Source organism: Colletotrichum fructicola (assembly GCF_000319635.2).
Source record: "Colletotrichum fructicola Nara gc5 chromosome Unknown KSG_Nara_v1_contig08, whole genome shotgun sequence".
Taxonomy (NCBI): Eukaryota; Fungi; Ascomycota; class Sordariomycetes; order Glomerellales; family Glomerellaceae; genus Colletotrichum; species Colletotrichum fructicola.
In genome coordinates, this window is record NW_027094058.1 from 2,929,770 (window position 1) to 2,956,555 (window position 26,786).

General features: G+C 53.6%; 12 protein-coding genes across 12 annotated transcripts; 7 read left to right on the forward strand and 5 right to left on the reverse strand.

Moving 5' to 3' along the window:
* Window positions 1-68: 68 nt before the first annotated feature.
* Window positions 69-560, reverse strand: bud20 (Zinc finger protein bud20; the record flags this gene model as incomplete). The annotated part of the gene is made up of 3 exons (XM_032025816.1): window positions 69-204; window positions 277-456; window positions 511-560. The coding sequence occupies 3 exons, from the start codon at window positions 558-560 to the stop codon at window positions 69-71; spliced, it is 366 nt and encodes a 121-aa protein (XP_031877611.1).
* Window positions 561-1,231: 671 nt separating this feature from the next.
* Window positions 1,232-2,281, forward strand: RBD2 (Rhomboid protein 2; the record flags this gene model as incomplete). Its single annotated transcript, XM_032025817.1, has 5 exons — window positions 1,232-1,412; window positions 1,475-1,612; window positions 1,668-1,749; window positions 1,822-2,009; window positions 2,070-2,281. 5 exons carry the CDS (start codon window positions 1,232-1,234, stop codon window positions 2,279-2,281), a joined length of 801 nt encoding a protein of 266 aa, XP_031877612.1.
* A 706-nt stretch (window positions 2,282-2,987) lies between these two features.
* Window positions 2,988-5,019, forward strand: GAA1 (GPI transamidase component GAA1; the record flags this gene model as incomplete). The annotated part of the gene is made up of 4 exons (XM_032025818.1): window positions 2,988-3,003; window positions 3,066-3,315; window positions 3,375-4,479; window positions 4,540-5,019. The coding sequence occupies 4 exons, from the start codon at window positions 2,988-2,990 to the stop codon at window positions 5,017-5,019; spliced, it is 1,851 nt and encodes a 616-aa protein (XP_031877613.1).
* A 255-nt stretch (window positions 5,020-5,274) lies between these two features.
* On the reverse strand, window positions 5,275-6,534 carry rpn9 (putative 26S proteasome regulatory subunit rpn9; the record flags this gene model as incomplete). Its single annotated transcript, XM_032025819.1, has 3 exons — window positions 5,275-5,916; window positions 5,974-6,209; window positions 6,267-6,534. The coding sequence occupies 3 exons, from the start codon at window positions 6,532-6,534 to the stop codon at window positions 5,275-5,277; spliced, it is 1,146 nt and encodes a 381-aa protein (XP_031877615.1).
* Window positions 6,535-7,125: 591 nt separating this feature from the next.
* On the forward strand, window positions 7,126-10,131 carry CGGC5_v013872 (NADH-ubiquinone oxidoreductase 40 kDa subunit; the record flags this gene model as incomplete). Its single annotated transcript, XM_032025820.2, has 15 exons — window positions 7,126-7,253; window positions 7,313-7,326; window positions 7,377-7,439; window positions 7,492-7,586; window positions 7,645-7,736; window positions 7,790-7,931; window positions 7,983-8,141; window positions 8,193-8,528; window positions 8,583-8,677; window positions 9,076-9,090; window positions 9,198-9,366; window positions 9,429-9,545; window positions 9,603-9,720; window positions 9,781-9,852; window positions 9,905-10,131. The coding sequence occupies 15 exons, from the start codon at window positions 7,126-7,128 to the stop codon at window positions 10,129-10,131; spliced, it is 1,842 nt and encodes a 613-aa protein (XP_031877614.2).
* A 365-nt stretch (window positions 10,132-10,496) lies between these two features.
* On the reverse strand, window positions 10,497-13,121 carry ubp8 (putative ubiquitin carboxyl-terminal hydrolase 8; the record flags this gene model as incomplete). The annotated part of the gene is made up of 9 exons (XM_066153001.1): window positions 10,497-10,633; window positions 10,691-10,889; window positions 10,945-11,720; window positions 11,823-11,933; window positions 11,988-12,224; window positions 12,298-12,417; window positions 12,635-12,644; window positions 12,723-12,920; window positions 13,080-13,121. The coding sequence occupies 9 exons, from the start codon at window positions 13,119-13,121 to the stop codon at window positions 10,497-10,499; spliced, it is 1,830 nt and encodes a 609-aa protein (XP_066007808.1).
* Window positions 13,122-13,651: 530 nt separating this feature from the next.
* On the forward strand, window positions 13,652-14,509 carry nscB (Lactamase-like protein nscB; the record flags this gene model as incomplete). Its single annotated transcript, XM_032025824.1, has 1 exon — window positions 13,652-14,509. The coding sequence occupies one exon, from the start codon at window positions 13,652-13,654 to the stop codon at window positions 14,507-14,509; it is 858 nt and encodes a 285-aa protein (XP_031877644.1).
* Window positions 14,510-15,365: 856 nt separating this feature from the next.
* On the forward strand, window positions 15,366-16,057 carry CGGC5_v013875 (uncharacterized protein; the record flags this gene model as incomplete). Its single annotated transcript, XM_066153002.1, has 5 exons — window positions 15,366-15,399; window positions 15,445-15,645; window positions 15,836-15,842; window positions 15,903-15,972; window positions 16,019-16,057. The coding sequence occupies 5 exons, from the start codon at window positions 15,366-15,368 to the stop codon at window positions 16,055-16,057; spliced, it is 351 nt and encodes a 116-aa protein (XP_066007809.1).
* Window positions 16,058-17,095: 1,038 nt separating this feature from the next.
* On the forward strand, window positions 17,096-19,177 carry CGGC5_v013876 (uncharacterized protein; the record flags this gene model as incomplete). Its single annotated transcript, XM_032025825.1, has 6 exons — window positions 17,096-17,348; window positions 17,403-18,079; window positions 18,136-18,249; window positions 18,311-18,502; window positions 18,556-18,948; window positions 19,007-19,177. 6 exons carry the CDS (start codon window positions 17,096-17,098, stop codon window positions 19,175-19,177), a joined length of 1,800 nt encoding a protein of 599 aa, XP_031877618.1.
* Window positions 19,178-19,842: 665 nt separating this feature from the next.
* Window positions 19,843-20,160, reverse strand: RSA3 (Ribosome assembly protein 3; the record flags this gene model as incomplete). Its single annotated transcript, XM_032025826.1, has 1 exon — window positions 19,843-20,160. The coding sequence occupies one exon, from the start codon at window positions 20,158-20,160 to the stop codon at window positions 19,843-19,845; it is 318 nt and encodes a 105-aa protein (XP_031877643.1).
* Window positions 20,161-22,464: 2,304 nt separating this feature from the next.
* On the forward strand, window positions 22,465-22,940 carry CGGC5_v013878 (GPI-anchored CFEM domain protein; the record flags this gene model as incomplete). The annotated part of the gene is made up of 4 exons (XM_032025827.1): window positions 22,465-22,545; window positions 22,610-22,680; window positions 22,741-22,803; window positions 22,877-22,940. 4 exons carry the CDS (start codon window positions 22,465-22,467, stop codon window positions 22,938-22,940), a joined length of 279 nt encoding a protein of 92 aa, XP_031877642.1.
* Window positions 22,941-23,474: 534 nt separating this feature from the next.
* Window positions 23,475-25,057, reverse strand: SDS23 (the record flags this gene model as incomplete). The annotated part of the gene is made up of 3 exons (XM_032025828.1): window positions 23,475-24,123; window positions 24,176-24,642; window positions 24,698-25,057. The coding sequence occupies 3 exons, from the start codon at window positions 25,055-25,057 to the stop codon at window positions 23,475-23,477; spliced, it is 1,476 nt and encodes a 491-aa protein (XP_031877641.1).
* Window positions 25,058-26,786: the final 1,729 nt, after the last annotated feature.

A 26,786-nucleotide genomic window follows, 5' to 3' on the forward strand; every position in this document is an offset into this window, starting at 1 on the left:
GTCATAGCGAAAGGGTATCATTCAGTTGTCTACTTTCAAGCCACAGGTAGACGTGTGGGCGGAGACGATCAGGTCTCCATCTCAACCTCCTGGTCGATGGCCCTCTCCGGACCGCCCTTGCTAGGGCCCTTGTTATCCGTTCGAAGACCAACGACAGCCTCGGCTTCCTTCTGGGTGTAGGGCTCCTCCTTGAGCTGCTTGACTCTTAAAGAATAGTTAGCAGTGTGACAATACGAAGAGGACCAAATATGTAGCGGATGCCGACTTGGTACGAACCTGCGCTTATGAGGCTTTCCCTTCTGATGACCGACCAGGCTGATCTCGGTTTCGAACCATTTGGCGCATTCGACGCAATAGTGCTGACCCAAGCCAGGGAGATCCTCAGGCGCCTTCGTGTCCTTCCATTGCCGTAAATGTCGTGGAGAAAGCATGTCGGCCTTGATCTGGTCGACGTCTCTGTGGCAGGTTGTCAGAAACGCCCTGAATGCAATGCGAAGTCTTCAGGCCTACCTCAACTTCCTCCGCGTCTTGGTCAATGTCCGCTTGTTTCCCACGCCCATTTTGCTGGCTTATCAGTGATAGTTGGCTGGAAGAGCGAGGATCGCAGGCGCGTTCGGGATGCTGAAGGTGGCAGAATTCCCAAAAATGTAGGTCGAGATGGCAATGGCGGGGCAGAATTTTGGCAGCAACTGTAAAAAAGTTGCTTCACCGGTTACGGGGGTCCGGATGTCTGTCGGCTCCGGACCCATCAAGCGAACGGGACTGCCAGGTGCACCACACCAGGTACCTCAGGTAGGTCAGGTAGTGGGCACCCAGGTCACGTACACTGTTAAGGTAAGGTAGGTACCGATACATACAAGATTGTCAGTGTCCCGGGATAGTAGCCTGGGTCGGGTATGTGACATGTGTAATGTTGCTGGTAGGATAAGATCACGTGGCGATAAGCCGAACGGTCTGGAACTCTGGTCCTTATCTGGCATTTTTGGAGGATCGTCCGAAGAGGCCCGAGAGGGCAGTGGGCATGCGACAGGCTGTCTTCAATTTCCCACTCGCCGCCAGACACGAGCGTGCTTGATCACAACTCGAGGTTCCTGCGTCGCCCGACATCAACTTTCCATCGAAGCGATCGCCCAGAGGATATATCAAGGAAAACCCTACCAGAACTGGCCTGCGGAACCCTTGAGGATCGCGCGGAACTGTTGCCGTCGTCGGATCCGAAGAAGGCGGAACAATGGCCTCCAACGTGACGTCCTTCAGCACTCTCAGGGCCCGGTCCTATATCTTTCGGCTACCTCTTTTTACGCGCATCGTGTTGCTCGCAATTGTGGCAGCATGGGCTGCCAGCTTACAACCGGCTTGGGACGTGAAGCAATGGGGCGCGTTGATCCCAGACCAGCTGTCCTTCACGTCGTGTGAGCCCCTCTCGCATCCTCTTCTGCGAAGACCGAATTGCTAATTCTGGCTTCCTCAATAGCGTACCGAATGAATACATATCCCTTCGTTCATGTTAATTTCATCCATGTCATCCTCAACCTTGCCGCCTTGACACCGTTACTGGAGCGATTCGAGGCCGAGTTCGGTACCCTGACGTCTATTGCGCTGTTCATCGGCCGTACGAACTTCCTCATAATATCCCTGCGATCCATCTGTGACTGAACTGTTGGCAGCGCTCTCAACGATTCCGGCTGTCGTATACGTGCTGATCGAGCGATTTCTCTTCAAGGGCAATGTTAGTGTTATGGGCGCTAGGTGAGGAAGAGAACCCAAGACTTGATGAATGTAGGAACCTTGAAATGGAGACTGATGTCTGGCGCATCACAGCGTATGGGTCTTTCTTCTTCTCGGAATGGAGGCTATCCGCACATACAAGACGAACCCTTACTTGACGATTGCGACCCACTCCATTCCTACATGGACAACGCCATTGATCCTCGTTCTGGTCGTTACAGCGCTCGTTCCCGGCACGAGTTTGCTAGGCCATCTATGTGGTGTTTTGGTTGGATATCTTTGTGAGTCACGACGTGCAACCACCCTTCTCATTTTCCGGAACACTAACATTCTGCCTTAAGTTGGTCTCGGATATCTTAAGTTCCTGAGCCCACCGGAGAAGGCATTGCGGTGGGTTGAGTCGAAGCTGAACCTCTTGGGACGTCTGCCTCACTACGTAAGCGTCGACCAGAAGACGTACGGTCGTTTCGGTGTCTTGCCCTCCAGCAGCCACCCTCCCGGTACAAGCGCGCCCATTGCTCTGGTGGGCAGCACGCAGAGACTCGGTCCTTGAAACAGGAACGCCGGACTGTACTATATATTCGATCTATTGCCCCAAGCAGACGAATTGCGTCTTGGTAGGAGTTTGGAGTTACGTTACGGGCAAAAGGGGACATCATTGTGTTGATTCTGGTCCCTCTGCCAGGGGGCTTCTCGTTGTAGTATATTATAAAATGGGATTCGTTCTCGCCCATTCTCGGGGTGCGCTTAGACCAGCACTTACAAAACCCCAGGTGCTTGAAGTAGAGTTAGTCTGAAAGCCTGAATTATAAGATATTTCATGGGTGTGTAAATTATTTGCCAAAACCTGAATCCCGCACGCCTACCAAACATCGATGGTAGAGGATACAACAGGTAAAAGAAGCTAAATTATACATTTTTTTGACGGGGCCTTTTGACCGGACCCTGGACGATCCCTGCGTATTCGTCGAATTGTGTTTCTCGGGCCTCAATACCCCCGGGCCATTTGATCAGGGGTAGGTAGGTAAGCTTGGCCAACGCGCTCGGATAAATGAATATTTGGGCGCCGATTTCTGGGGTCGCGAAGTTACAGCACAGGTAAGCCACTCGTAGCGTGGGTACCTTACCTTAGCTGACTCAAGGTACGAACAACAACCCCTGGAGATGACGACTGTCTTCAAAAGAATCACCACGCAGACTGGTCGATTAGATTTGTGCGATTGCGCAGCTTGTTGAAGCTGCCGCAGAACGAAATCGTCATGTCACGACTGATATGTGAGGATGCAACCCGCCGTGGCCCTGACTAGCATCGAGCAGCTCTGACTTGTCCCTAATAGCTTCGGCCCTTTCGTTGCGACGCGATCCACGCATCCTCAAGCTTCCGCCCTATATTTCTCTGGCCTGCATCCTCGGTGGTATTGCTTGGCTGTTCCTCCTGCCGCTCAACGACTACTCCCGAAGAACCTACATTTCCGAGAATGCGCTTCTTCCCGGTCAGGTACACACCTATTTCGGAGGCAGCGACCAGAACGTACTGCGGGCGTATAAGCAAGAGGTCAACTCGGTCAGGGACAGGTCCAACTACGAGTGTGTGCACTCCCATTGAAGCACCCCATAGCCACAAGCTGACGGTCATCCCCATCTAGAATCAATGACAAGCTCGAAAGTATCCTGAAGAACGTCGGTCTCAAAGTCGGTCGCCAAAACTACACGTACGAGTCGGCCGGCGACATTTACTCAGGCGAGAACATTTACGCCATCCTACAAGCCCCACGTGGCGATGCGACGGAAGCGATTGTGTTGGTCGCAGCTTGGAGGACGGTCGATGGCCACTTCAATCAAAATGGCATTCCGCTAGCATTGACCCTGGCCCGGTACTTCAAGAGGTGGTCTCTATGGTCCAAAGACATTATCCTGGTTGTTCCCCCCGACAGCAGAACAGGAACCCAAGCGTGGGTCGACGCCTACCACGACTCCCATGACTCCGCCAGAGTGAACTCTCTGCCTCTCAAGTCCGGCGCCCTCCAAGGCGCCATTGCCATTGATTATCCCCAGGAACATCGATTCGAGTCCATCCACATCATTTACGACGGCATCAACGGCCAGCTTCCAAACCTAGATCTCATCAACTCTGTCGTCAATATTGCCGGGGGTCAGATGGGTATGGGAACCGCCATTCAAGAGATGTGGACGCACTCGGACAAGTACCAGGACCGTCTGCGTACTATGCTTCGAGGCATGCTGAATCAAGGCCTGGGACACGCCTCTGGCCCCCACAGCAGCTTCATACCTTACCACGTCGATGCGGTCACACTGCAGCCTTTCGGTGAGGGATGGCATGACGAGATGGGCATGGGCCGTACGATCGAAGGCACTTTCCGGAGTCTGAACAACCTTCTCGAACACCTCCATCAGAGTTTCTTCTTCTATCTGCTCATGCATAAAGAGAGGTTCGTCAGCATCGGCACCTATCTGCCTAGCGCCATGATCTTGGCAGCAAGCTTCACAATCACTGCCATTTCGCTGTGGGTGAAAAGTGGTCATCAAGAACAGCCTCCCATTGTGGTCAAGTCAGAATGTGAAGTCACCGCGAATGATAAGTCTTCCGAAGATGCTTTGCGGGAGACAGACAAACACACGCTTCCCACTAGAGCCGTTGAGCGGGATCTGTTCCTACCACTCGGTGTCGTGGCCATCTGCCAGTTCCTAGGCGTGATTCCGCTGTACGTCTTTAACCACATGCCCGCAAGTGTAAGTTTCGACCAATCCTGAATCCTGAATTCTTTTGCTTTTCTCTGACAGCTGCAACAGATGCTTGCTGGGGCGTACACGGTCTTTTCGCTCACTAATTGTGCTCTGCCCTTCCTCATCTCTTCGCTGATGACATCCGTCTACAACCCCACGGTTCAGCAATACCAGCTCATCAAGTCTTTCTCCCTACTTTTGTTGGGGATGTTTCTCTCCGCTCTAGCCACCCTTAACTTCTCTCTGGCCTTTCTTGTGGGGGTTATGGCCAGTCCACTCTCCTTCATGCACCCATGGCCGCACCATCCTGCCGTTCGGTGGGCTTGCGCGGCTTTCCTTCAACTTATCTCACCTACGGCAGCTCTGTACTCCGTCTCGACTTACTTCAATATTAGCATTGGGGAGGTCCTCAAAGAAGCGGCTTTCGGTTGGGACGTTTGGGGCATGTACACGCCTGTCATAATCTGGGGCGTGTGGTGGCCTGCTTGGCTGATGGGTTCGGTTATTGTGCTCGGGAACCCTGCGTCCTCAGCAAAAAGGGCTTAATTCGAGTCATTGGCATTCAAGAAAAAACAGTGAGGCGTTATAAGAAGAGGGCATGTTTTCGAGCAACCATTAAATCAGGACTTGTATATCAGAGGCATGGAGGCCGTTGTTGTTTGTTTGTCATCAGAATCATTTTGGCCCACCATCAAGGGCCAGTTTCTCTTCATCTCTCTAATTCTAGTGGTGTACACTGGTCTTTCCTACCGACCAACATTACAGACGCCTTTTTGGTCAGCCCGTAATCTTTCCTCTTCCCTAAGCAGCCCACACATCGCCACCGGCCGTCTCGATCCAGTTTCCCAGCTGGTTAACCTGAGAGTCCCAGTCAAGCAGCCGCTGGCGCATGTTGGCAATCTGCTTCATGTCAAGAACCTTCGGCTGGACCCAAGTAATGTGCGCAACCTCATCCACTTGGTCAATGTTTCCACGCAAGAGACCCAGGCTCAGGGCCTTCATGATCAAGTGTTCAATCTCGTCAGGGCGAACCTTAGTCTCCTGAGCGATGGTGCTGAAAGACATAGCGCGGTCGTGGGGCGGGCGGCGGAAGACGGCCTCTGTCAGAGCAGCCAGGTAGATCTTCTGGCGCAGGTGGCCTGCATTCTCGTTGAGGAGTTCCTTTGAGCGCATCTTGACAGAGAGAGCCTCGAAACCCTGGAGGTCGCCACGGTTGAAAGCGAAGAGCAGGTCGCGGAACCACGAGTCCTGGGTTCCCTTGAGGGCATCGAGGATGGGGTGCAGAAGAAGCTCGCCAAAGTTGTAGATGGTGTCGGATACCAAGGCGGCGATGCTGAGGTGCAGCGCCCGTCTATGGCGCTCTTGAGCTGTGAGAGAGTTGAGGTCGATGCAGGCAAGGTATAGGAGGGCATTGCGGTAGTATGCGGCAAAGTCCATCTTGCGCTACGAGAAATTTCTGTCAGTAACGGCCCGAGATCAATAATACCACAATTTTCCTACCTGGTAGTAATTGGCATTCGCATCGTAAAAGGCGGCGTGAACAATAGTCTCGACCGAATCGAAGCTGTCCAGTATTCTCTCGGCTGAATCGAGGTCCTTCCTGGCGCCGTCCATATCCTCCAAGTTCAACTTTACTCTAGCAACGGCGACAGATGCGTACACCAGAGCATCTTGTGAGTTCTCGCTATCGACCTTCTTCGCAACACCCTGAAGGAAAGAGAGGCGCTCCTCGTCGTCTATGCCGTCTTTGTCAGTGTCCCACCATCACTGGTCAAGGTCCCAATGCTTCTTACCCTTGCATTCCGTGGCGGCCTTCAAAGCCAGATCAACGAGCTTAAGCTGGTTTATCTTATCCGCAAACTTGAGGATGAAGACCTTGTAGAAGGACAGCCGCTGGGCCTTGCTGCCTGGGTGGCTAAAGAACTGACCCAGAGCATCAGTAAGCTGGTGCCACAGCTTCCGCTCCCAGTAGTTCTCGAACTCCAGAACAAGGTGCTGAAGCTCCTCGGGGGCCTCGTCGCGCTGCTCCGCCAGGAAATCGGGAATTGTGTCAACGTTCATCTTCGTGGAGGTGGAGGTGGAGGTTGAGGTTGAGGCTCGTGTGGTGGGGTGGGAGAGCTTCGAGTGCCCGGGGCGACGACACAACCGAGGCTGATTGCGATGATCACGGTTTCGTTTCGATTCGTAGGTATGTGGTAGAGGCGCTACTGCCTAGAGACCGGGTGTCTGTTTTGGTGGTGCCAAACGCCGGAAGCTTCGTGTAGTTGTAAAGCAGCTGGTATGTGATGGATGCAAGCTCCGGAGCGGAGGGACGATGCACATAACGCGGCTAGCCAGCAGCCTGGTCAGTCAGCTACGTGCTGCCTACCTAAGGTACCTACCAACTCTTGCTACTCAGGACGCTTTGGGACTGACAATCCTTACCTAAGCCGCGAAGTGAGGTACGGTCCCGACCGGATCCATGCTACAGCCAATGGCCGTTTTTCCGATCCTATGACCAAATCTGGTCCGTGCATCCACGTGACCCGCCTGTCCGCCGCCCCGGTCTGGATGAAGCTCGCGACTTTGGAGCTTTCGGCTACGCTAAAGCATTCAAGTGGCAGTCAATTGGGAGGCTATCGCACTCATTCATTGCCGCCTCGATATCCGACAATGGCCTCCTTTCCGACCGCCGTGCGGTCAACCCAGAAGGTTGCGCACAATGTCCTGAGAAGGCAGCCCATTTCTGATGTTGCCATCACCCGGACGGGCAAGCCTATCCTACGAACACAGGGCGGAAGGTAGGCGAACGGTTCAATTGCGCGGGCAAAGAGTACTGCTGACACCATGTTCTTCCTAGACACTCCCTCGGCGGTATGCTTTCCTTCGCTCGACTCGGAACTTTATCTAAAAACGAATCACAGGACACACTGCGACGGTATTTGGCGCAACGGGCCAAGTTGGACGGTACATCGTGAACAGACTTGGTACGTCGCGGATATCTTCGACGATGGCAACACATCTGACTCTCCAATATAGCCCGCCAGGGATGTACGGTCGTCATTCCCTTCCGTGAGGAGATGGCCAAGCGGCATCTCAAGGTCTCTGGTGATCTGGGCAGAGTCGTCTTCATTGTATGGTCTCCCTACAACAGAGGGGTTCATCGCGATCAATGGCTAAACATTACGTCAGGAGTACGATCTCCACAACACCCAGTCAATCGAGGAGAGCGTCAGACATTCGGATGTAGTTTACAACCTGGTCGGCCGAAACTATCCCACCAAGTAGGTTATCTGTATGCAGGGGCACCGGGGACAATGGCTAAGAGCGCACGCAGGAACTTCTCGCTGGAGGATGTTCACGTTGAGGGAACCGAACGTATAGCTGAGGCTGTTGCCAAGTACGACGTGGATCGCTATATTCACATGTCGAGTCACAGCGCCAGCCTGGACTCCCCATCCGAGTTCTACCGCACCAAGGTTAGACACAGAATACTCAAGACAAAAGTGATGGACTAATCAGTCCAATAGGCGCGCGGAGAGCAGGTCGCCCGCAGCATTTACCCCGAGACGACTATCGTGAGACCGGCACCCATCTTCGGCTTCGAAGACAACCTTCTCCTTAAGCTTGCCAGCGTTATGAACCTGTTCACTGCCAACAACATGCAGGAGAGATTCTGGCCCGTTCACGTACGTTTGAAACACGAATATTAGTTGAAACGCGGGCCCTGACACTTGTAGTCTATCGACGTAGGTCAGGCTCTCGAGCTGATGCTCTACGATGACAGCACCGCTGGCCAGACTTTCGAGCTCTACGGTCCCAAGAACTATTCCATGGCCGAAATTGCCGAGTATGTCGACCGCGAAATCTTCAAGAAGCGCCGACACATCAACGTTCCGAAGAAGGTCCTCCAGCCTGTTGCCGGTCTGTTGAACAAGTTCCTTTGGTGGGACGTCATGTCCGCCGACGAGATCGAGCGTGAGTTCATCGACCAGGAAATCGACGAGACAGCAAAGACGTTCAAGGACCTCGGCATTGAGCCCGGTGACATCGCCAAGTTCACCTACCACTACCTGGTAAGACCGCGTGTGAGGTTTATCTGGAGATGGCCGATACTGACTATGCTGCAGCAAGGATTCCGCAGCGGCAACTTCTACGACCTCCCCCCAGCAACAGAGAAGGAGAAGAAGGAGGAGCGCAAGTACCTGCACGTTCTTGACGACCAGTAAGCCTGGATCCCATTTTTTGGGGAGGGATTGATTCTGGGCCAGCAAGTCGTTTAGAGTGTAAATATTAGTCAGCTAGACAAGTTGCAAAAGTCGAGGAATTCATGTGCAGTCTGAATACGTCATTTAAGAGTGCAAGTCTAACTGCGGCCGTGAGATTGTTCGTAGCGGTAATCGTCACGTAAAGGTTGGCGGTGCCAGCTGATTCGTTGAGGTTGCTGTGCTGGGTTTTGACGCTCAAAATAGGGTCCCCCACCCTCTTTTTGCCGTTTACCTCGCGCTGCAATTACCAAAATCCAAGTGCTCAGTTGATCCACCACATAGCTCTCGTCGACCGTCGAGCCGTACTGACCTGAAGAAGCGGATCCCTTACTGGACGTAGACTCAATATGGACAGTGACGACGAGCCTCTGTAAGTCGTTTGTTAGAACCGTCGGAAATTTTCTCTCCAAACGCACCCCCACTAATGAAACGCCCCTCGAAAAACCATGGCAGAAACTGACTTACATCAATCAACAGCACCCTCTCTTCTCACGCTCTCGCGGCCCTGGCTGAGTTCAACGCCGAGAAAGATGCCCATCAGGAAAAGTTTGAGAAACTCAAGGCGCAAGCCGAGGCCAATGCTGCCGGCGGTGCTCCTCTATCCATGGAGGCTTTCACTGAAGACTGGAACGAGTCACAGTTTTGGGTACGAACCATTGAAGTCCTCATTTCACTCAATGTCGTACGTACTGACTTCCTGGGGCGCAGTATTCCGACGAGACGGCAAACCTGATCGCCGGCCAGCTCCTAGAGGGTGCTGGCGAGGGCATGACCATTGGCGTTGTGTCTGCGCCCAGCGTGTTTGTTGCGCTGCGGAACTTGCTAGTATGGTTATCAGGGACAGCAACCCTTTTGCAGGCGCGTAACTAAAGTTTGGAACAGAACGCCCGCGGTCACACTCTGGGACGGCCTAAGGTTTTGCTCCTTGAGCACGACATGCGGTTCAACGTTTTCCCCGAGTTTGTCTTTTACGATTTCCAGCAGCCGTTCAAGCTTCCAGGTGCGTCATTCTTGGCCACAGATTTGTGAAAGAATAGTGTTTTGATACCCGATGCTCCAGTTGAGCTGAAGGGCGCGATTGATCGCATCGTTTGCGACCCCCCGTTTCTCAGCGAGGATTGCCAGACGAAAGGTACGAAATCCTAAATCGTTACTGAGCCTCCGAAGCGCTGACAATAGCGCAGCCGCCATGACGGTGCGGTGGATGATGAAGTCTAACCCCACTTCCAAGGGACGAGTAGTTGTCTGCACAGGCGAGAGAATGGAGAGTCTTGTCAGCAAGGTTTACAAGGCACTGGGCGTTAAAACCACGACTTTTGAGCCCAAACATAGCAGAGGTCTTAGCAACGAGTTTTACTGCTACGCCAACTTTGAGTGCAAAGACTGGAAGTGGAGGAATGAGGCTAGTTGAAGAAGCAGGAGGAGCACTTTTCTCTTGGCTTTGGACGAGCTCTTATTACAGAGACCAAACAGTTCCCTCCGATGTGAATTGAAATAGTAGTACACTTCGCTGGTTTCTCGCTGTTCTATACAAAGACGGCCTTTCCCCGGTCGCCAGGTTATGTGATGCCAATGCTTGCCATCCAATGCGTTTGATGTCTGCCAAAGACCCAAACCTAATGTTGATGCAAGACCGAGATTCTTTCCAACGCCGACAAAATGCTAGTCCTGACACCTTTCCCGTTTTCCCAGACTATCAACCCCTGCCCACGCTCCTTGTTATCGAACGCTGTTCATCATGTGCTCGGCGTAACATGTGCTCTTTCCCGGTGGAGATTACGAGAGGGAGCGGATTATGTAGAAGAGTAGATAGGGTTGGGCACTAAGCACATCCGACTTCGATGCCATTTCGACCTTGTGGTCGTTGAACTTGAACCACTGGTCGCCCACTCGACAGTAGGACACGTAATGGCCTGGCAAAAGGAGTTAGTGCTGAACTGCAGCTGCCCTGTTCTCCGGAAATTACTTACCGGTGTCGATTTCGCCGACATGGACGACAACACTGAGTAGGTCGTATGTGCAGGATCTGCCCAGCTCGTGCGCATCCTTGGCTTCCGTTCCTCTGCCTCGGCTCGTGTATGGCAGCATATTGAGCTGCAGTGGAAAGTTGACGACGGTGTCAATCTTTGACGGCGCCCTGTCGTGGCGACCTTGCTTGTACTCGAAGCGCTATTCTACCAGGTTAGTGGCACGCAATGATGGCTCAAGCGAGAGCCGGACTGACCTTCAGCTGAATGGCAAGCACGTTGGGCAGACGCTTAATACTGGTATTTCTTCGTGCTTGCTGCATGCCGTTGCAATTGTGGCAGCGGTACTCGCACTTGTCGTACTTGACGTACTCCTCGTCCAGACATTCTTGAAGTGTCAGGCTCGGGATTTTCTGGCCGCCCTTTTTCCTCTTATGAGCAAGGTTTTCGAGTCCCAAGCTGAGATCGAGGAAAGATTGCACGGCGTTCGTGACACCGCCGCAGTTTTGGCACGTCGTGGAGCTTTGAAGCTTGCCGTAGAATGTCTGGTGGATGATACAGTTGCAGGTATGCTCGCTACCCGTCTCCGGCTTCTTCCCATCCCCATTGCGTTCATGTAGCTCCTCGGCTAGGAACTGAAAGAACTCGTGCGCGTCCTGTTCCTTGGTGGTTACAAGGTTTTCGAAAGCCTTTTTCTCCGAGATCCAGAATCCAGACAGGATACTAGCCGCTGTAAAGCCGTTGGTATTCTCAACTGCATAAAAGTCCTGGAACATATCGTCCATGGCACAGCTCAGGCAGTTTGTCAATTGGCAATCGTTGCTCTGGTGTCCATCACTCAGGTAGAAGTTCCGCAGCATGGGGTTGTGAAGGAAGCTCTGCAGCACGACGTTCTGATAGCAAGTAGCACCAGCGTTATATATGCCACGCAGGCCATTAGCCTTGCAGGAGGCGGTTGTCGTGTTGGTGGAGATGTATAGGGGGTTGTCCTTGATGCTGTCGGAGAACATCTCATCATGCTTTCTCTTGCGGTCTGGCACTCGTCAGCACTCGTCTACATTGGCTGTCTCTCCTACTATCCATCCTAAAACAAGTGTTTGGGTAGTCAACATTCTCTTGTGGAGATTCAGCTTACTTGAAAAGGTTCCTGTGCCCATCTTGCGCACACGCAGTTCCTCAAGAGTGGGGTCCCATACTAGGTCATCACATATTTGACAGTAAAGAGCCCCGCTGCGGGAATCAACATCTGACCAGGTCAGTAGGTGGCAAAGGAGCCGGTTAGTTAGAAAGGGGAACTAACAGAAGCGGTGCTGCTTCTTTGTGCCGTGCTTGAGACGATCGTCCTCGGTGACAATGGTTGAGCACTGCAGACAGAGGTAGTTGGATGTGAGGGAAGTAATCGCTTGTCCATCAGGATTCTTAGACGTCTGAGGTACAATTGGAGTTCCCTCAAAGATGTTCTTCAGTATCATCTTGTAGTGAAACACGGATGAGTTCATGACATCCTGTGACTGGGAGAACAGTTTTTGAACATGCTCTAGTGTCGGTCAGCATTGTCTAGGATTTCACAGCAGCGCATCTAATTCCGAATGGAGAAAGGGTCTACGAACCACAGCCAAAGACCGGTGTGCCTGGAACTGGCGACTTGAGCTTAGCGGTCTTGGGAGACATTGGTGTTGTTGGTCGCGCAGACATGTTGTTTGTAGTCGACCAGCCAGGTCCTCGGCGGACTTGAGCCTTGTGTCTTGGAAGAAAATCTCTCTGGGTTTATTTCTTCTGTTTTTTTTTCCCCTTGTTCTGTTCGCCGATAACAGTGATAGGGGTAGCTTGTCCTTAGAGAGTTGCGACAGCTATGAGAAAGTTGCCTTGTGATGGAGAGAAGAGTCTCAGAGTAGTAATGATGGGGAGGAGGGTGATCGGCAGCGCAGGTCGGAAGGCGACGACAACGGCAGGGAATCTGCGACGACACCAATTGTTAGCTTCAAGGATACGAACATAGAATGGAAAAGCCGTAGCAAACAGAAGACGCATTCACCTCCGTCAACGGCCAATACAAGGCTACTATAGGCTTGCCGGGGATGGGCTGGCAGCAGTTAATCGTTCGATGAAGCTGCTCAAGACACTGGTTCAACGGCGCAAGCCAGGTGTTGCAGGCGGCAGCTCTGCTCGCGAGACGCCGAGCCCAGGGAACCGCGTTCGAGACGGCGTGGCGACGGACGGAAGCAGTCGCGGTCTGCAGCAATCAGACAGCACCTGGAGATCGCCTGGACAGGACAGAGGGCGAGCAATTTGGGGGGTTTTGGACGATCCCTGGAAGATGCAAATGTCGAAGCTGGCGCCACGTGCACAGACGAGAACACTTGCAGGCCGTCCTTTAGCCTTCTGCTCGTACCTTAGTAGAGACGGGCGCGAGAAGCACCTCAGCCAACAGCATTGATTCCACCTTATCGGCACCTGATCGGGGGGACCGTTTCTTATCGATAAGAACTAAGGTGACCTTATCCGCCTGCCGCCTCGCCCCTGAAGGCAGACATCACAGAGGTTGTTCCACTGGCGCCCAGGGAACTTTTTAGTGGGGGTGTAGCTGGGATCAGCCCCCACGGGCCTGAAGGGGTGGTTGTCACTGGCAATAGAGTAGAAACCGATGTGATGAGGTAAGCGTCCATGCCTACCTTGGGAGATAGGGCGCCTTTCGTCTCAGCCAACCTCGGCATCTTGGCTGCAACCCCTCGATTGCGCCTTCACCCATCTGCACGGCGACTTGGTTTGCTTATATTCAAACAATTCCATCGCAGATCATAGAGGTTCAAGGACACATAAGACGACGGGACAACAATGCGGGGTCTGCTCCGAAGCGCACTCTCAAATTGTAACTCCAACGCCGGTCCGTGACTAAGACGACTGCACAGCTTCGCCCCTCCGAATCGCGAACATTTCGGCTCTGCTTACAGCCACAGCGTCAAAATGGCAACGAAGCTTGTCTCTCTTCCCGAGGTCGAGCGCCTGAGTCCCCTCTGTATACGCATTCTGGGCGGCAACCCGGGAAAATTCACACTGCAAGGCACCAACACATATCTGCTCGGCCGGGGCAGCCGCCGTATCTTGATCGACACCGGCGAAGGCTTGCCGTCATGGATTGCTGCTGTCAAGTCCACTTTGGAGCAAGAAAAGGCGACAATTGAGACGGTTCTGATCACTCACTGGCACCGAGACCACCAGGGTGGTATTCAGCAGCTCTTGGAGCTGTCGCCAAATTCCAAGATCTTCAAGAATCAGCCCGAGGAAGGCCAGTCGGACATGGCGGACGGGCAGAAGTTCGCCGTTGATGGGGTCAGCCTTACGGCTGTCTTTACCCCCGGGCACACTGCGGATCACATGGCTTTCGTCTTGGAGGAAGAGGACGCCATGTTCACGGCAGACAACGTCTTGGGGCAGGGCACAGCCGTATTTGAGGACCTCGCCACATACCTCAATAGTCTGGAGAAGATGAGGCACCTGTTCAAGGGCAGGGCGTACCCAGGTCATGGGCCAGTGATTGACAACGGCCCATCCAAGATCATGGAGTATATCAATCATCGAAAGACCAGAGAGGAGCAGGTCATCCGAACACTGCGATCCAAGAGAAATGTCGGTTCCGATGGAGGCCCGTCAGACGCTTGGACACCCATGGAGCTGGTCAAGGTTATTTATCGTGATGTTCCAGAGGAGCTGCATGTCCCTGCGTCCAGCGGAGTCATACAAATTCTTGAAAAACTCGAGAGGGAAGATAGGGTTTCACAGAGCGGCGATAGATGGACGTGGAGGGGATATTCGTCGTTGTAAAGTACCTACTAAGTTATAAAGTTCTAAGCAGTCCGACAGGCTTTGGCGGGTTGGCGGGGCTTCGGGGCCGAAGACGGGAACCCGCGGCGGCGAGATGGCCTGTCTAAGGTCGGGTAGAGCGTGGCTTGACCGTAAGGTGCCTTACGAAGATGAGGTAGCGAAGCGGGGAAACCGCGCGCTGCCAGGAGCTGGATCGCATCATGGTAGAGTCACAATCCGGACGTTTCCGCGATGGAGACGGAATGTTCAAATAGAAGGCCCGTAACTGTCAGTGTAAGTAAGTCTGGCGTGTTCTTAGATGCCGCCGAAGAAGTGCCAACAGGCAGGCAGGCAGACAGACCAACAGACAGGGCATTCGGAAGGTTCGGACGACCCGGGCATCTTGTGACGGGGCGGAACCTCAGTACCTGGGCCTACCTTAGGTACCTACCTTAAGGTACCTACACTAGGTAGGTCACTACGGGATGACGTCCAGCGCGTGGCCAGCGAGGTTAACAGTGGGGCATCGTAGCGCTTCTGGACGGCAGCTTCAAGACGCGTGGGTAAGGTACCTAGGTAAGGTAGTTATGCAATATAATTAGTTACCAGCGCGTACTCAGTACCTTACCTCGCTGTCGTGAGTCACAACACTTGAACTCCTTACGTTACTTGATGGCGCTCTCGGCGTGGTGATGTGGCGGTCGGTGTTGGGGTCAAAATCTCACCCACCATTTCTTCTGGCCCTGTACAGCGGCCTGCGAACCCGTGATCGATGCGGGTCGGACTCCGACCTGAGTCCGGATTCCACGGGAGACAGAAAGAGAGTGCCGGTAAGCTTGGGTGGGGGCTACACAGGGAGCGCGGGATCACGATTTTGATGGATGGATCGGACGCAAGAATTTCGCTCCGTGGTAAGGTATGTCTCCATAAGGTACGCACGGCTAAGCGAGTCGCAGCGGTGAGAGAAAACGGAGGGGAACCGGATGTTGTATCTCAAAACGCCGGGTGGTCCATTACGAGTGCCGAAGAGCGTGTCTGGAACGGACTTTATCTGCTGTCCTCTTTTCCTCCGTTATTGCATATAAGGAGCCGTCTTGGCAAGTTTTCAGCTCCATCTTGGCTGAGCTTCATCTACGACAACCGATATCACGTACAAAGTATGTTTGACATGAACTGAGGCTGACTTGGCGCTTCCCGCATCAGCCGGCATTCCGTTGATGATTATTAACGGCATTGCAACGCGTAAGGCGTAGGCATGAGCTCGCACATGGCTGACCTCTGCGCACTGCATCCCCCACCCCGCTGCGACGAATAATAGTACATGGCTGACACAACGTCGTCTCCAAGGAGCTTGGTAGGGATGGCACCATGACGCCCACGTTGCCTCGCGTCTCCCGCATGACTCAAATGCAAGCCCGGTCTTGTGTGGAGGGGCAGAAGAAGAATCTTGGCTCGCATGTCCGTTGTCTGGCGTGTTCGACGCCGTAGGTCTTTCTCGACATCTCCGCAGGTCTTTTCTGAAATATCCAGACTTCCGGCCAAGGATCATCTGACAGACCATACGGATAGGCGGTGCGGCAATCGGCTCGTAGGGCTTGGCGATCCATCGATAGCAGCCCGCCCCTACTGTGCCAACCCTGGATGCGCCGCACTGTCCTTGCGAATGCCCTCCTTTGCTGCGCGAAATTGGCCTGTACACAGTCCAATGTCGTCACCACCGCCCTTCCCACAATCACGAACACAGGGAAAAATAAAGCTCAGCCGGCACGCGGCTCGCAAAGATGCAGGGCTCCCCGCCGTAACCACACTCAGCTTAGCGTCTAGTGAGCGGGCAGCACTGCAGCAGGCATTAAGGCAGCCCATGCAGCAGCTCATCCCTGCCTGGTTCCCCCACTTGGGAGGAAAGACGAGGAAGAAAAAAGATTTTAGGATCCAGGTGGCACTTCACACTTCCACCGTTTCCGCGCCGGCGAGCACCCGTAACTCGGGTCGGTGGGTTGTCGTTCACTTAGGTAACTCAACCCCCAGTAACGCGGCGTCGTCTACTTTCTTCGCCGACGTCCACTGGATGCCTCCGGAACCCTCGGAGTCGGCCTTTGTGCTTTGGTGCCATCGACTTACACACCACCATGGAACCCAGCCAGCCCTACTCGGCCAGGCCTCACCTCTTCTTGAACGTGGACACCTCAATTTTGGCAGTCACTGCCTTCGCCGAGTACTGCCCAGAAGCTACCTAGCTACCTTGACGTACCTACTTTACCTGATCTTGTCACGAGTACCGTCTCTGTAGCTTGCCCAAAACCCCGCCGCGAAATATGGACTTCTCTCGGCCTCCGCTCCGGCGCTGTTCAGTTCTTGCGTTTGTTGGCTCAATCCACATGCCGCAGAGTACTTGTATTCCGGCTTCGCCCTTGCTGGATCCCTGAAGCTTTACCCCTCCATCTCATCCCTCTCACTTCCACGTAAAGCTGTTCACGGGAGCAAACCACGTGAGCCCCAGGTTGTTGAATACATCATACGGAATCCCGAGGTTCTATTTGCGCTTACTTAGAGCTGGCAGCAGCTCTACCATCTCTTGAGCGAAATCGACACTTTCCCTACTCCCAGATGAAACAACCCATCGAGAAGCTCACCACACTAGTGGTCTTGGGCCTCATGCCCTTGGTCTTTGCCCATGGTGCTCATGAAGACGGCGGAGACGGCACGTCCATGAATATGGATATGCCCCTCGGCGCCGCAGAAGAACCCAAACCCAACGATAGCTACCCACCAACATATTTCGCTCTCGCAGATCATGCCGGTGTCATGTACGCGCACATCGGGGCGATGGTGCTTGCCTGGGTCTTCGTTCTGCCAGTTGGTGAGTCTGCCAAGGTAACGCCGAGAATGCGACGCCGACTAACATGCCCTGCAGCCGTCATGCTTTCAATCGCGCGCTCACGGTATACGCTGGCGCTCCAATTTGTCTTCCTTGCGATGAATGCGCTTGGCGTAGTCCTGGCCACGGTCTACAACGCCAATACCCCCGATCTGTATCCTAACAACGCTCATAGCAAGCTTGGCTGGCTGGTGACCTGGGTCGTGTCGGCGCAGGTCTTAATCGGGCTGCTAGGAAAGGTTGCCGGCGCTTCGAGTAGCCGTAATTTTGAAACATACAACAAGAACGAGTACCAGCCCTTCATTCCCGTTTCTACAGCCGCTATGGCTGAGCACCACCGCATGAATGGGTCGCCATTTGCCAACGAGTACCGACTGTCCAATGACAGCGGACAGGGCACCGAGCCTTGTACCGAGTCACTTCGAAGCCACTCCCGGTCTTCCTCTTCGAACGAAGTCTCTCCGCGCGTCTCTGATGTCCACCGCAAAGAATATGTTGAGGATGGCGACGAATTGGAGGACGGTCCATCCATGCCTATGCCCACTGTCAGCCACGAGAACAAGGCCGGCTCGTTAATCGCGGAGGTGACGGGAAAGATCTCTTCTAGAGTGCGGAAAGGCCTGCTCTGCGTCTACAACTTTGTTGACAGGACCATCCTACCTCTGGGCTTCGCTACATTTTGCTTGGGCATCGTGACCTACGGGAGATTCTTCGTAAGTGCTGAAAAACACTACCGTGCACAAATTATGCAAATGCTGACTCGACATAGGAGGGCAATGGGATCTTTAGCGGTCTGGCGCATTGGATCAAGGGTGGAATTTTCTTCTGGCTTGGTTTGCTAACCCTCGGCCGGTGGACCGGCAGTTTCGGCGAACTCGGATGGGTGAGTTGCGGCCCGTTTCCGGAGGCCATCGGCCCCGTTTTGCTGACTTGTGGTCCGACAGGCGTGGAACCTTCGGCCGATACGAGCCGACGGCAAGTGGCGGCCCTCGGCGGAATTTGTCGAGAGCGCCCTCATTTTCGTCTACGGCTCAACCAATATTTTTCTTGAGCATCTCGGAAACTGGGGAGGTGAATACAGCGCCCAGGACTTGGAGCACATTTCAATCACGGTCCTGTTCATCGGTGGTGGGATGGTAAGTTTGGTAGTAGACGCCTCGAGACGGGGTTTGCTAACACGCGAAAACAGTTTGGCATGCTCATCGAGTCGAGCCGCATCCGTGATCTCTTGAATACATCCGTCGTCGATATCGCTACAACCAATCTGGAGCAGACATATGACGACGAGGAGCGCGAAATCCTGCAGCCCCCGAAGCAATATGGAGTCTCCATCAACCCCATTCCGGCGCTCGTCATTCTCCTCCTGGGGATCATGATGAGCTCGCACACCCAACACTCGATGATCTCAAGCATGGTGCACAAGCAGTGGGGCAACCTTTTGACGGGTGCTTCGTTTGCGCGAGGCTTCACTTACGTGATCATGTACCTGAAGCCTCCCAAGTCTGTTCTCCCGTCTCGGCCTCCAACGGAGCTCCTGGCCGCATTTGGCTTGATCTCTGGAGGCATCATCTTCATGGCCAGTGTGAGTCGCCGTCTTCCGCAGTTTTTCCTCGTGAGATTTTCCAACTAACGAAATCCAGGCTAGCGACACGGTCGATGGAATGATCCATTACGAGCTTGATGCCATGTTCATGTATACTGTGACCATGGGACTGGTGGGTGTCCTGATGGCATGGGAGATCATCGTCCTTGCCATCAAGGGCTGGGCAGTGCGCAAAGAGGCCGGCAGGCAATCCTACAGGCTCGCTTGAACGCCTTGCACCTACAACGGTATGGTGGTGGTGATAATGATAATGGCAGTGTGGAACGCTGCGCGACATTGCGACGGCGCAGTCATGGACGAGTGCGATAAACGACATTGGTGCCCTGGTGTATGGTTTGATTTTGGTCCCTGATATCCAGAGATACCCCCTTATACTTAGACGGCCAAGGCAGCTGGCATTTTAATGATGATGATGTATACACGATGCCGCATTTGATACCTTGGTTGCTCTGATGATTGTTATTAAGCTTCCTTCACACATGATGGTTTGTCCCTGGTCACGCCTTCGCCTGCCGATCTTGACGCGCTCTCAATACTCTCATGGCTCCGTTCACCGCTTCCTTCTGAGCGCAGCAACAATATCCCGTCCTAACCCCCTCTGGCGCCTTCAGCTGGCTCTAGTTGATGATGCAAGCGCGCCTGGCTGAAGCCTCTTGAAGTTGGACCGCCGGCACTTTGTTGTCATGCTCTGGCCTAAGCTCGTCACGCAAATCTGAGAGCGATACTCATTGCTTGGTGTCATTCTCGCGATACCATGTTCGTGCGCGCGAGCAGGCGTTGGTGATGGGTCAAACGAGAACGCGTGACTTTCCTTCCCTTCATTGGGCGCGCTTCCCGAATTCTCCGCTAGAAATCTCCCTAGCCCTCCCATATTCAACCCGAGGACTTCTTCCTCTTGCTCTTCTCCTTCTTGCTGCCTTTCGCCTTCTTTTTCTCAGGCTGCGCTCCCTCCATGTCGACGTCCTCATCCTCAGCGACGTCTGCAGCAGCAGTCACGGCAGCGGCGGGACGCATGACGCGCTGCTGGTCGGCAGCAGGGTACAGCGCGGTGCCTTGCTGCAGGGCGTGGATGAGGAAAGGCAGCGACTCGGCCTTGAAGTCGTCGGCCTCGCGGACCTTGTCGAGGTCTTCGGCGAACTCTTGTGTGGTGCGCTGCAGGTAGAAATTTGTGAATTCTTGGGAGACGGACATGATGAATGATGTCTTTGTATTGAACGGTAGGAGTATTCTGTTGACCTGGGATTTGAGGTTTCTTTTAAGGGCAGTTGATGAGGTTTAGTTTTGGTGACTATGCAGTGAAGCTTACTCACGATTTCTGCTAGGCGAAAGATTTGACATACAGTGTGAAAACACAGTAATCGTAACTGTCCGAACCAGTTCAGGCTTTGAGAAGGTTCAGCTGAACCCAATCAACTCAGCTCATCTCTCAAGCTTTATCCACGCAACATGGTGCCTGATGAATATGTTTGTACTATTTAGCTTATTGTCTTAAGCTATCCGACGCCCAAAGCTGTCTTGTCGCCTCTCTACGGCTTGTGGGCACATGATGGGTAGGCCACTAGTTCAATTAAGCGGCAGCAAAGGTATCCACATCCGATATGGTGTAGTGGCCAACATGATGCCCTCTCATCCACAAAGAGGTTAGGCATAGCCCCGAGTTCGATTCTCGGTTTCGGAACATTTTTGCCCTCGTCACAGACTTTTTCTTCTTCTTCTGCTTCTTGCCTGCCCGGCCGCTTTTTAGTTCTCAGAGACGACAAACTCAACCCCTTCAATTCAACTTTTCGACGCAAACCCTCGTTGCATGCTAAGTAAGATAGACAGACGTGTTTTGCTTGACTAATAGAACTGACTGGTTTTAGTGGTCGTTTCTAGCCACTCTAATTGATTCCTAGCATGAGACGAACGGTTGTGAGATTGGACGATGTCACAATCTTAATATGCCATCACACATCTCTCCCGAATCGCTGATCCCCTCCATCCAGCCTTGAATTCTCCACCAAGCGCGGACCCAGATTTCCAAAGCGGCATCCAACTGCCGGCGCGGGGAGCCCTTGAACGCTAGCTACCCCTTCTCGGAGCCATCATCTCGATAACCTATTCGACATCCTGTTTACAAAACTCGCTCACACTTGGTCTCTCACATAGTCCGTCGGTCAGACGCATAAGATTGGCTCCTTTTTGAAAATCAACAGAGACGAGGACTTCCTTCTGCATCATCATCAGATGCTTTTTTTTTAACCCAAGCAAGCCGCCTCGGCATGACAGAGTACGACGTGAGGCACACGAACGGCAACCGCCTCCCGCAACTTGTCCGCTCCGGTGCTTTCCCCGATGCAGGAACTCGTTCTTGGCCAGCACATTCCCCGACTGCAACCCCGACCAAATCGTCAGAGTCGTATTCTTCCCCGCAAACCCCGGATTTCGAGCTCTAAGCGGCGGGGCTGGGGAGAAGCTGGATAACACACGCCTCCCTGTCCAGGTTTCCTTGCAGTAGGGCGGACCCCCCCCCCCCCCCCTTTCTGTCGCCATTGTGCCTGGGTGATGATGCCGGCCCTGTCCCTTGTGGCAACCGATCTTTGATTGCCTGTGGAGAAGCGTAGTTGTGGCGTGTGTGAGCTTTCTTAGACGAACCTCTGAGAACTGGTTTCTCCCGCGATGCTCCGTAATGTCACATCAGTCGAGCTGTCTGGCGTCTAGTTTGGCCTCATGATCAGCAAGGCTTTATTTCTTCCCAAGGGAACCTTGCTGTGGCGCTAGTCGACCTGGCCATGTTGTGCTGTCGAGGTGTTCCATGTCTATCTAGGCATGCCCTCGTGAAGGCGAGCCTAGCTGATCAACTCCAAGGACATTTGCTGAGCCAACCAAAGTCTATCAAGCGATGATATAAACCCCTAAATCTGGCTTTTGCATCCGTAACCAAACCTGATATCCCGATTAGCAACACCTACATCGCATGGTACAGTTTTGTCGAAGGGTCATCGTAATCTGTTCACTCACAATCTGCTGAATGCCGCCACACGTTTTTCCTCTGCCATATTCTCCAGATTCTCCATATGGAAATTTCACCGACGTTAGCCTTGTCCCTGGAACGTCACATCCGCCTGGGGTCGCTTCAGTCCGCGATGACCGCCTTGGCGACCTCCTCATCTCCTCGACCCCGCGCCTCCGTGCTCCCCGTCGGCTTCATGTGAAAGAAAATTGATGTTACTCGCAAGCGGAATGTGAGGGCTGGAATCGTTGGTTGAACAAGGAGTTTGCGGGGTAAGCCGACTTAGCAAGATGTCATGACTCTCTGGGAGATCAGGTACGGAGAGGAGGGGAGAAAGTGAGAAGAGAATGTGGCTAGATAGAGGACGTCTATATAAAGCCATGATAATCTTCCCCGGAATGTCGTGATCAATCCACTCGATTGCACAACAGTCTCATCTCTTACTTCAGACCCAACCAAGATTTATATACTTACTCTCACGTCGATCCGACCCACCAGTCAACATGCAGTTCAAGACCGTTGCCGTTGCCTTCTTCGCCAGCCTTGTTGCTGCCCAGGACCTCTCTGAACTCCCCGACTGCGCCGTATGATACTCTCAGAGCGATGATTCGCTGTCGCGGACGACTGACTGATCCTCTTGATTTCCAGGAGCCCTGCTTCGTCGACAACTTCCCCATCTCCGGTTGCGCCTCTCAGACTGACTTTGCTTGCATCTGCGCGTAAGTAATGCCATTAGACGAAAGACTGCGCAATATGACTCCGCTTAACTTTTCCTGCAGCTCTTCTGCCTACAACTCGGCCGTCACTAGCTGCGTCCTTGGCGCTTGCGGGTCTGCCGATGTGTAAGTCTTCCCCCTACCCCTTGGCCGACACCGTCCATAATGGCCTCTAAAAGTACTAACATCTGTTAACAAGCCTTGCTGCCCTCAACTGGGCTACCGCGACCTGCAACTCCGTTGGAGTGCCCATTGAACTCTGAGAAACCGCTGCGTTTCAAGGCCCAAGGGTGAATGTCGGTAGGCGATGGAGATGTTTGGATGCGTCTACAAGTTAATGGGTGAAACAACACGTACATAACTCAATAAAGACTTTGCCGGCCTATCCCATTCGATTGAACCGTCGAACTACATGCGCAATGACTAGTTGCTCCTATTGCTCCTATTGCGTAACTTTTCTTCCTGGATTTAACCTAGGTATTATCACATTCAGGGACTCGGCAAAGCAGAATAGCAGCGCCAACCACCGGATTTCGTCTCATGTATCACGGCTGGCCGGCAATGTGAACTAAATATAGACCCTCTGTATTGGGAATAAGAGCTTGCAATGCTCTCCTAATTGGATCAACTGCAAGAGTTCCGGCCGTCTCATGTAAAGCATAAACTTCAGCTAACTCACGCTCCTGTCAATTGATCCCATGCGGCGAAACCCAGGAAACGCCAGTCGTAAAACCCCACCAACACGCACCCCATCCACTTTAACATCCATCCTCCGAAGTAAGTTGCGCTTATTCCCATTACCGGCGCAGATCAAGGCTTGGTCTCGAGGAGTCGAGACTCGGCCGAATGGAGCTGCTTGAGCTTCTACGGCGTCGCGCTCGCTGCTCGCCTGGATCCGAGGGCCGCAAGCCAGACGACTTGGCGAACATATTCAGAATGTCAGTCAAGGAAATGACGCCAGTGAGCCGTCCCGAGAGATGAGCGCCGGGCATAGCGGCTGCAGGCACAACGTTGTGTACCACCTGCGTAGGTAGCGGCGACTGCGGCGCCGACCCCGAGCCTGGCACCAAGACGCTTGACGTCGTCGGGCCAAGCAGGGGTGTCGCGGGCGCGCTCGGGCTGGGGGACGCGGACTCGACCACCCACATGCGGTGGGATTGCGTGGCGACCAGTTTCGCGACGGTGTGCGCCAACGTCGAATAAGGGTTCACGTAGAAGACTGGGAAGGAGTCTCTGCCGTGCTCAACGCCGCGCTCGCTGAGAATGACGGAGATGAAGTGCATGCAAGACGACTTGAGGAGGGGCGCATCGGCGGCGTTCGTCAGATGCTTGACATCTACGCTGGAGATATTGCCGACAACATTGTGGCCGTTGTCGATGACAGCAACGCTCGTCAAGCCTTCGGCGTTCATCAAGGCCAGCGCGTCGCCTAGTGGGCTGTCGGAACTACAAGGGGTCAGCTTTATTTGGAAAAGGGTAGACCTTGGGGGCTGCTCACTTCACCGCTACGATTTGCTGAGTCCCAATGCCCAAATCACGCAGGATCATGGGGTATAGCTTGTCAATGGCAGGAAAGTTGATGCCCTCGTTCCAGAAGAACTCTACCAGTTTGAGCTGACTGAGAATACCGATTACGTCGCCAGCAGGGCTAGTCACAAGAACGCGGTGAATTCCGCTGCCAAAGACCTCGATGGCCTTGTCAAGCGTCTCGTCGAAGGGCAGCGTAATGAGCGACTCTTTTCTGCAGAGAGGTTGTATATCGCGCAGAGCTATGCTCCGTCCTTCCCGGGCCTTCGTTGCGATGTCATCGTATGTGGAAATCTGCTCCTCATCGGGCCTTGCCAGTCCGACAACTATCAGCAGGTATGTGTTGAGATCGTTGTAGTCGAAAGTGGAAACCGCGGTCTTGGAAGATGCATGTTCTCGGATTAGGACAACATTGGAGGGGCTTTGCTTGACGAGAATCTAGCGCGGCATTAGAACTGGTCACAACGGAGAAGCTGGGTTTTGGATGACAGACCATGGAGGCCTCCTCGATGCTGGAGTCCAGGTCGACCCATTTGACATCGTCTTGAGCGACGAGCTCGTTTACGGAGACGTCGCGCCAGTCACGGCCTGCGAAGCGCGGGTTGGAGTGCTTGTTAGCAGCCGGAGGGTGGTTGAGGAGCTCTTGAACGGCGGCCTGGGTGAATGAAGGGTGACGTTGGGCGCGAGGGGAGCCCGGAGCGTTTCTGAGGTTCTCAACGAAGCTCTGGCGATGGGCATGTGTCGATTTGTGCAAGCTCGTCTGGGAGGGAGTTCGTTGGGGGACGGCAGGGGGTGAGGTTGCGACGAATGCACTCTCGTCCTTGTGCGGCGCGGGTGCCGCTGCTCCGTCCATTGCTCTACACGAGGGGCGTCACTTGAAAACAAATCGGTGTGATGGATTTTCCAAATTGTTCGATTGCTTCGACTCGAGGCTTTGGGAAAGTTGTGAGGTAGATTCCGCGTCGGATTTGCAAAGCGTTAGGAATGGTCGTCCAAAGCTGAAGATCAGGTAAGGTAGTCGCAGAAATGAGGGAGCGCGGAGGCGACGGTGGCTGAGCAGAGTGCGGGCGAGGGTGTCGAGAGACTAGGGGTGGCCAATTCCAGGCCGGCTGATTGCGACTTCAAGGCAGCGTTGCCGAGACTCGGTTTATTACTGCGTACCTCAGAGAATGGAAGCTGGAGCTGGAGGTGATGGCGGTAGAAGTAGGTGCACCGCCTTAATTACGTAGAGCTATGGGTTGTATCCGTACGGTGAGGTGGTAATTGAGGGGCAACGGCGCGGCACCCTACCTACCCTGGGTCTTGCGACGCAGCAGATGGTGGATGTTGAAATGGGCCGGGCAGGGGATGCGATTATGTACCTAACGACACGAGGATCCGGAAGCAGTATCACTATGGGATGGGATGGTACCCGGTTCGAATCGAGTAAGAGCCAGGAGGGACGGGTATTCTGAAGTCGGATGATGGAACATAAAAACGGTAGATTCAGAATCGTGGGGTGAGAGGGGGCGGCTTGCGAGGGCGTCGTCAGAGTAGGTAAGTTCACTCCCGTTCCCCAGGTGCTCGAACCCCAAGTGCTAACGCCGATAGTTACTGGGTTAAATTACCTAGCAAGCACCTTAGAAAGACCCAATGAAGGTGAGGAGAGATTGACAAGCAGCAGGGGCAGCTCACTGGACTACCTACACTGCAGGCCTTACCTACCCCTCCTTTGACAGGCGAGCGCGGTGGTGACGGTGACGGTGACGGTGGCGGGCGGTGATGAAGGTGGCTGGCCAAAGCAGTCCCCGCTTCTGCTTGATTCACCACACTCATGGCACCGGACCGTCCGCAGCTGGCATCCGTCCCGATGCCCCTCCATCCTCCACCCGAATTGTTGCATACCTTAAGGTAGATATGGACCTACCTATCCAATGCGTGGCACCTTACATAATGCATACCTAGCAAGGAGGGTAGCAAATCACAGGCCGCCGGACACGCAGACACGCAAACAACCTGGAGGGCATTGATGAAGAATCGCCTGCTGATCGACGACGCGTGCTGTCAATTTGCTGCAGCCACATAGGTGATAGGTAGGCACGTAGGATGCAAATTCAGGACATGCCCGAGGACCGGGCTGCACAATCATCAGGGCTTCGCAAAGTCCCAAGGCATTGTGAGAACCGATTGTCCTAACAATACGAATTAGTGTAAACCTGTTTGTTGGGCATTTGATTGCTACCCAGCGAGTGGGCTCTGCCTGCGTACCTTACCCAAGGTAGGTAGGTATGGCAGCTGTCGTGCTACGCCCATCACCATGTTTGGCATCCTGTGGCATACCACGGACGTGCCGGTAAGATTGTCCCCCAGAACGAGACAGGCTGGTCAATAACTCACCATTGTTTGCTGCTCTGTCTCATTAGCCAACAATGAACTATTTACAACGGGATTTGATATCTAATTACCGGCGGAAAGTACCCAGGCAATACTGGGTAACATTCACATGCATTGACAGCCAGTCAAAAGTTCAACCCACTAACAATTTCAGACCTTTGGGAGCAACCAGTCAAGTAGGTATTGAATGGAACCATGGGCTGCCGCCA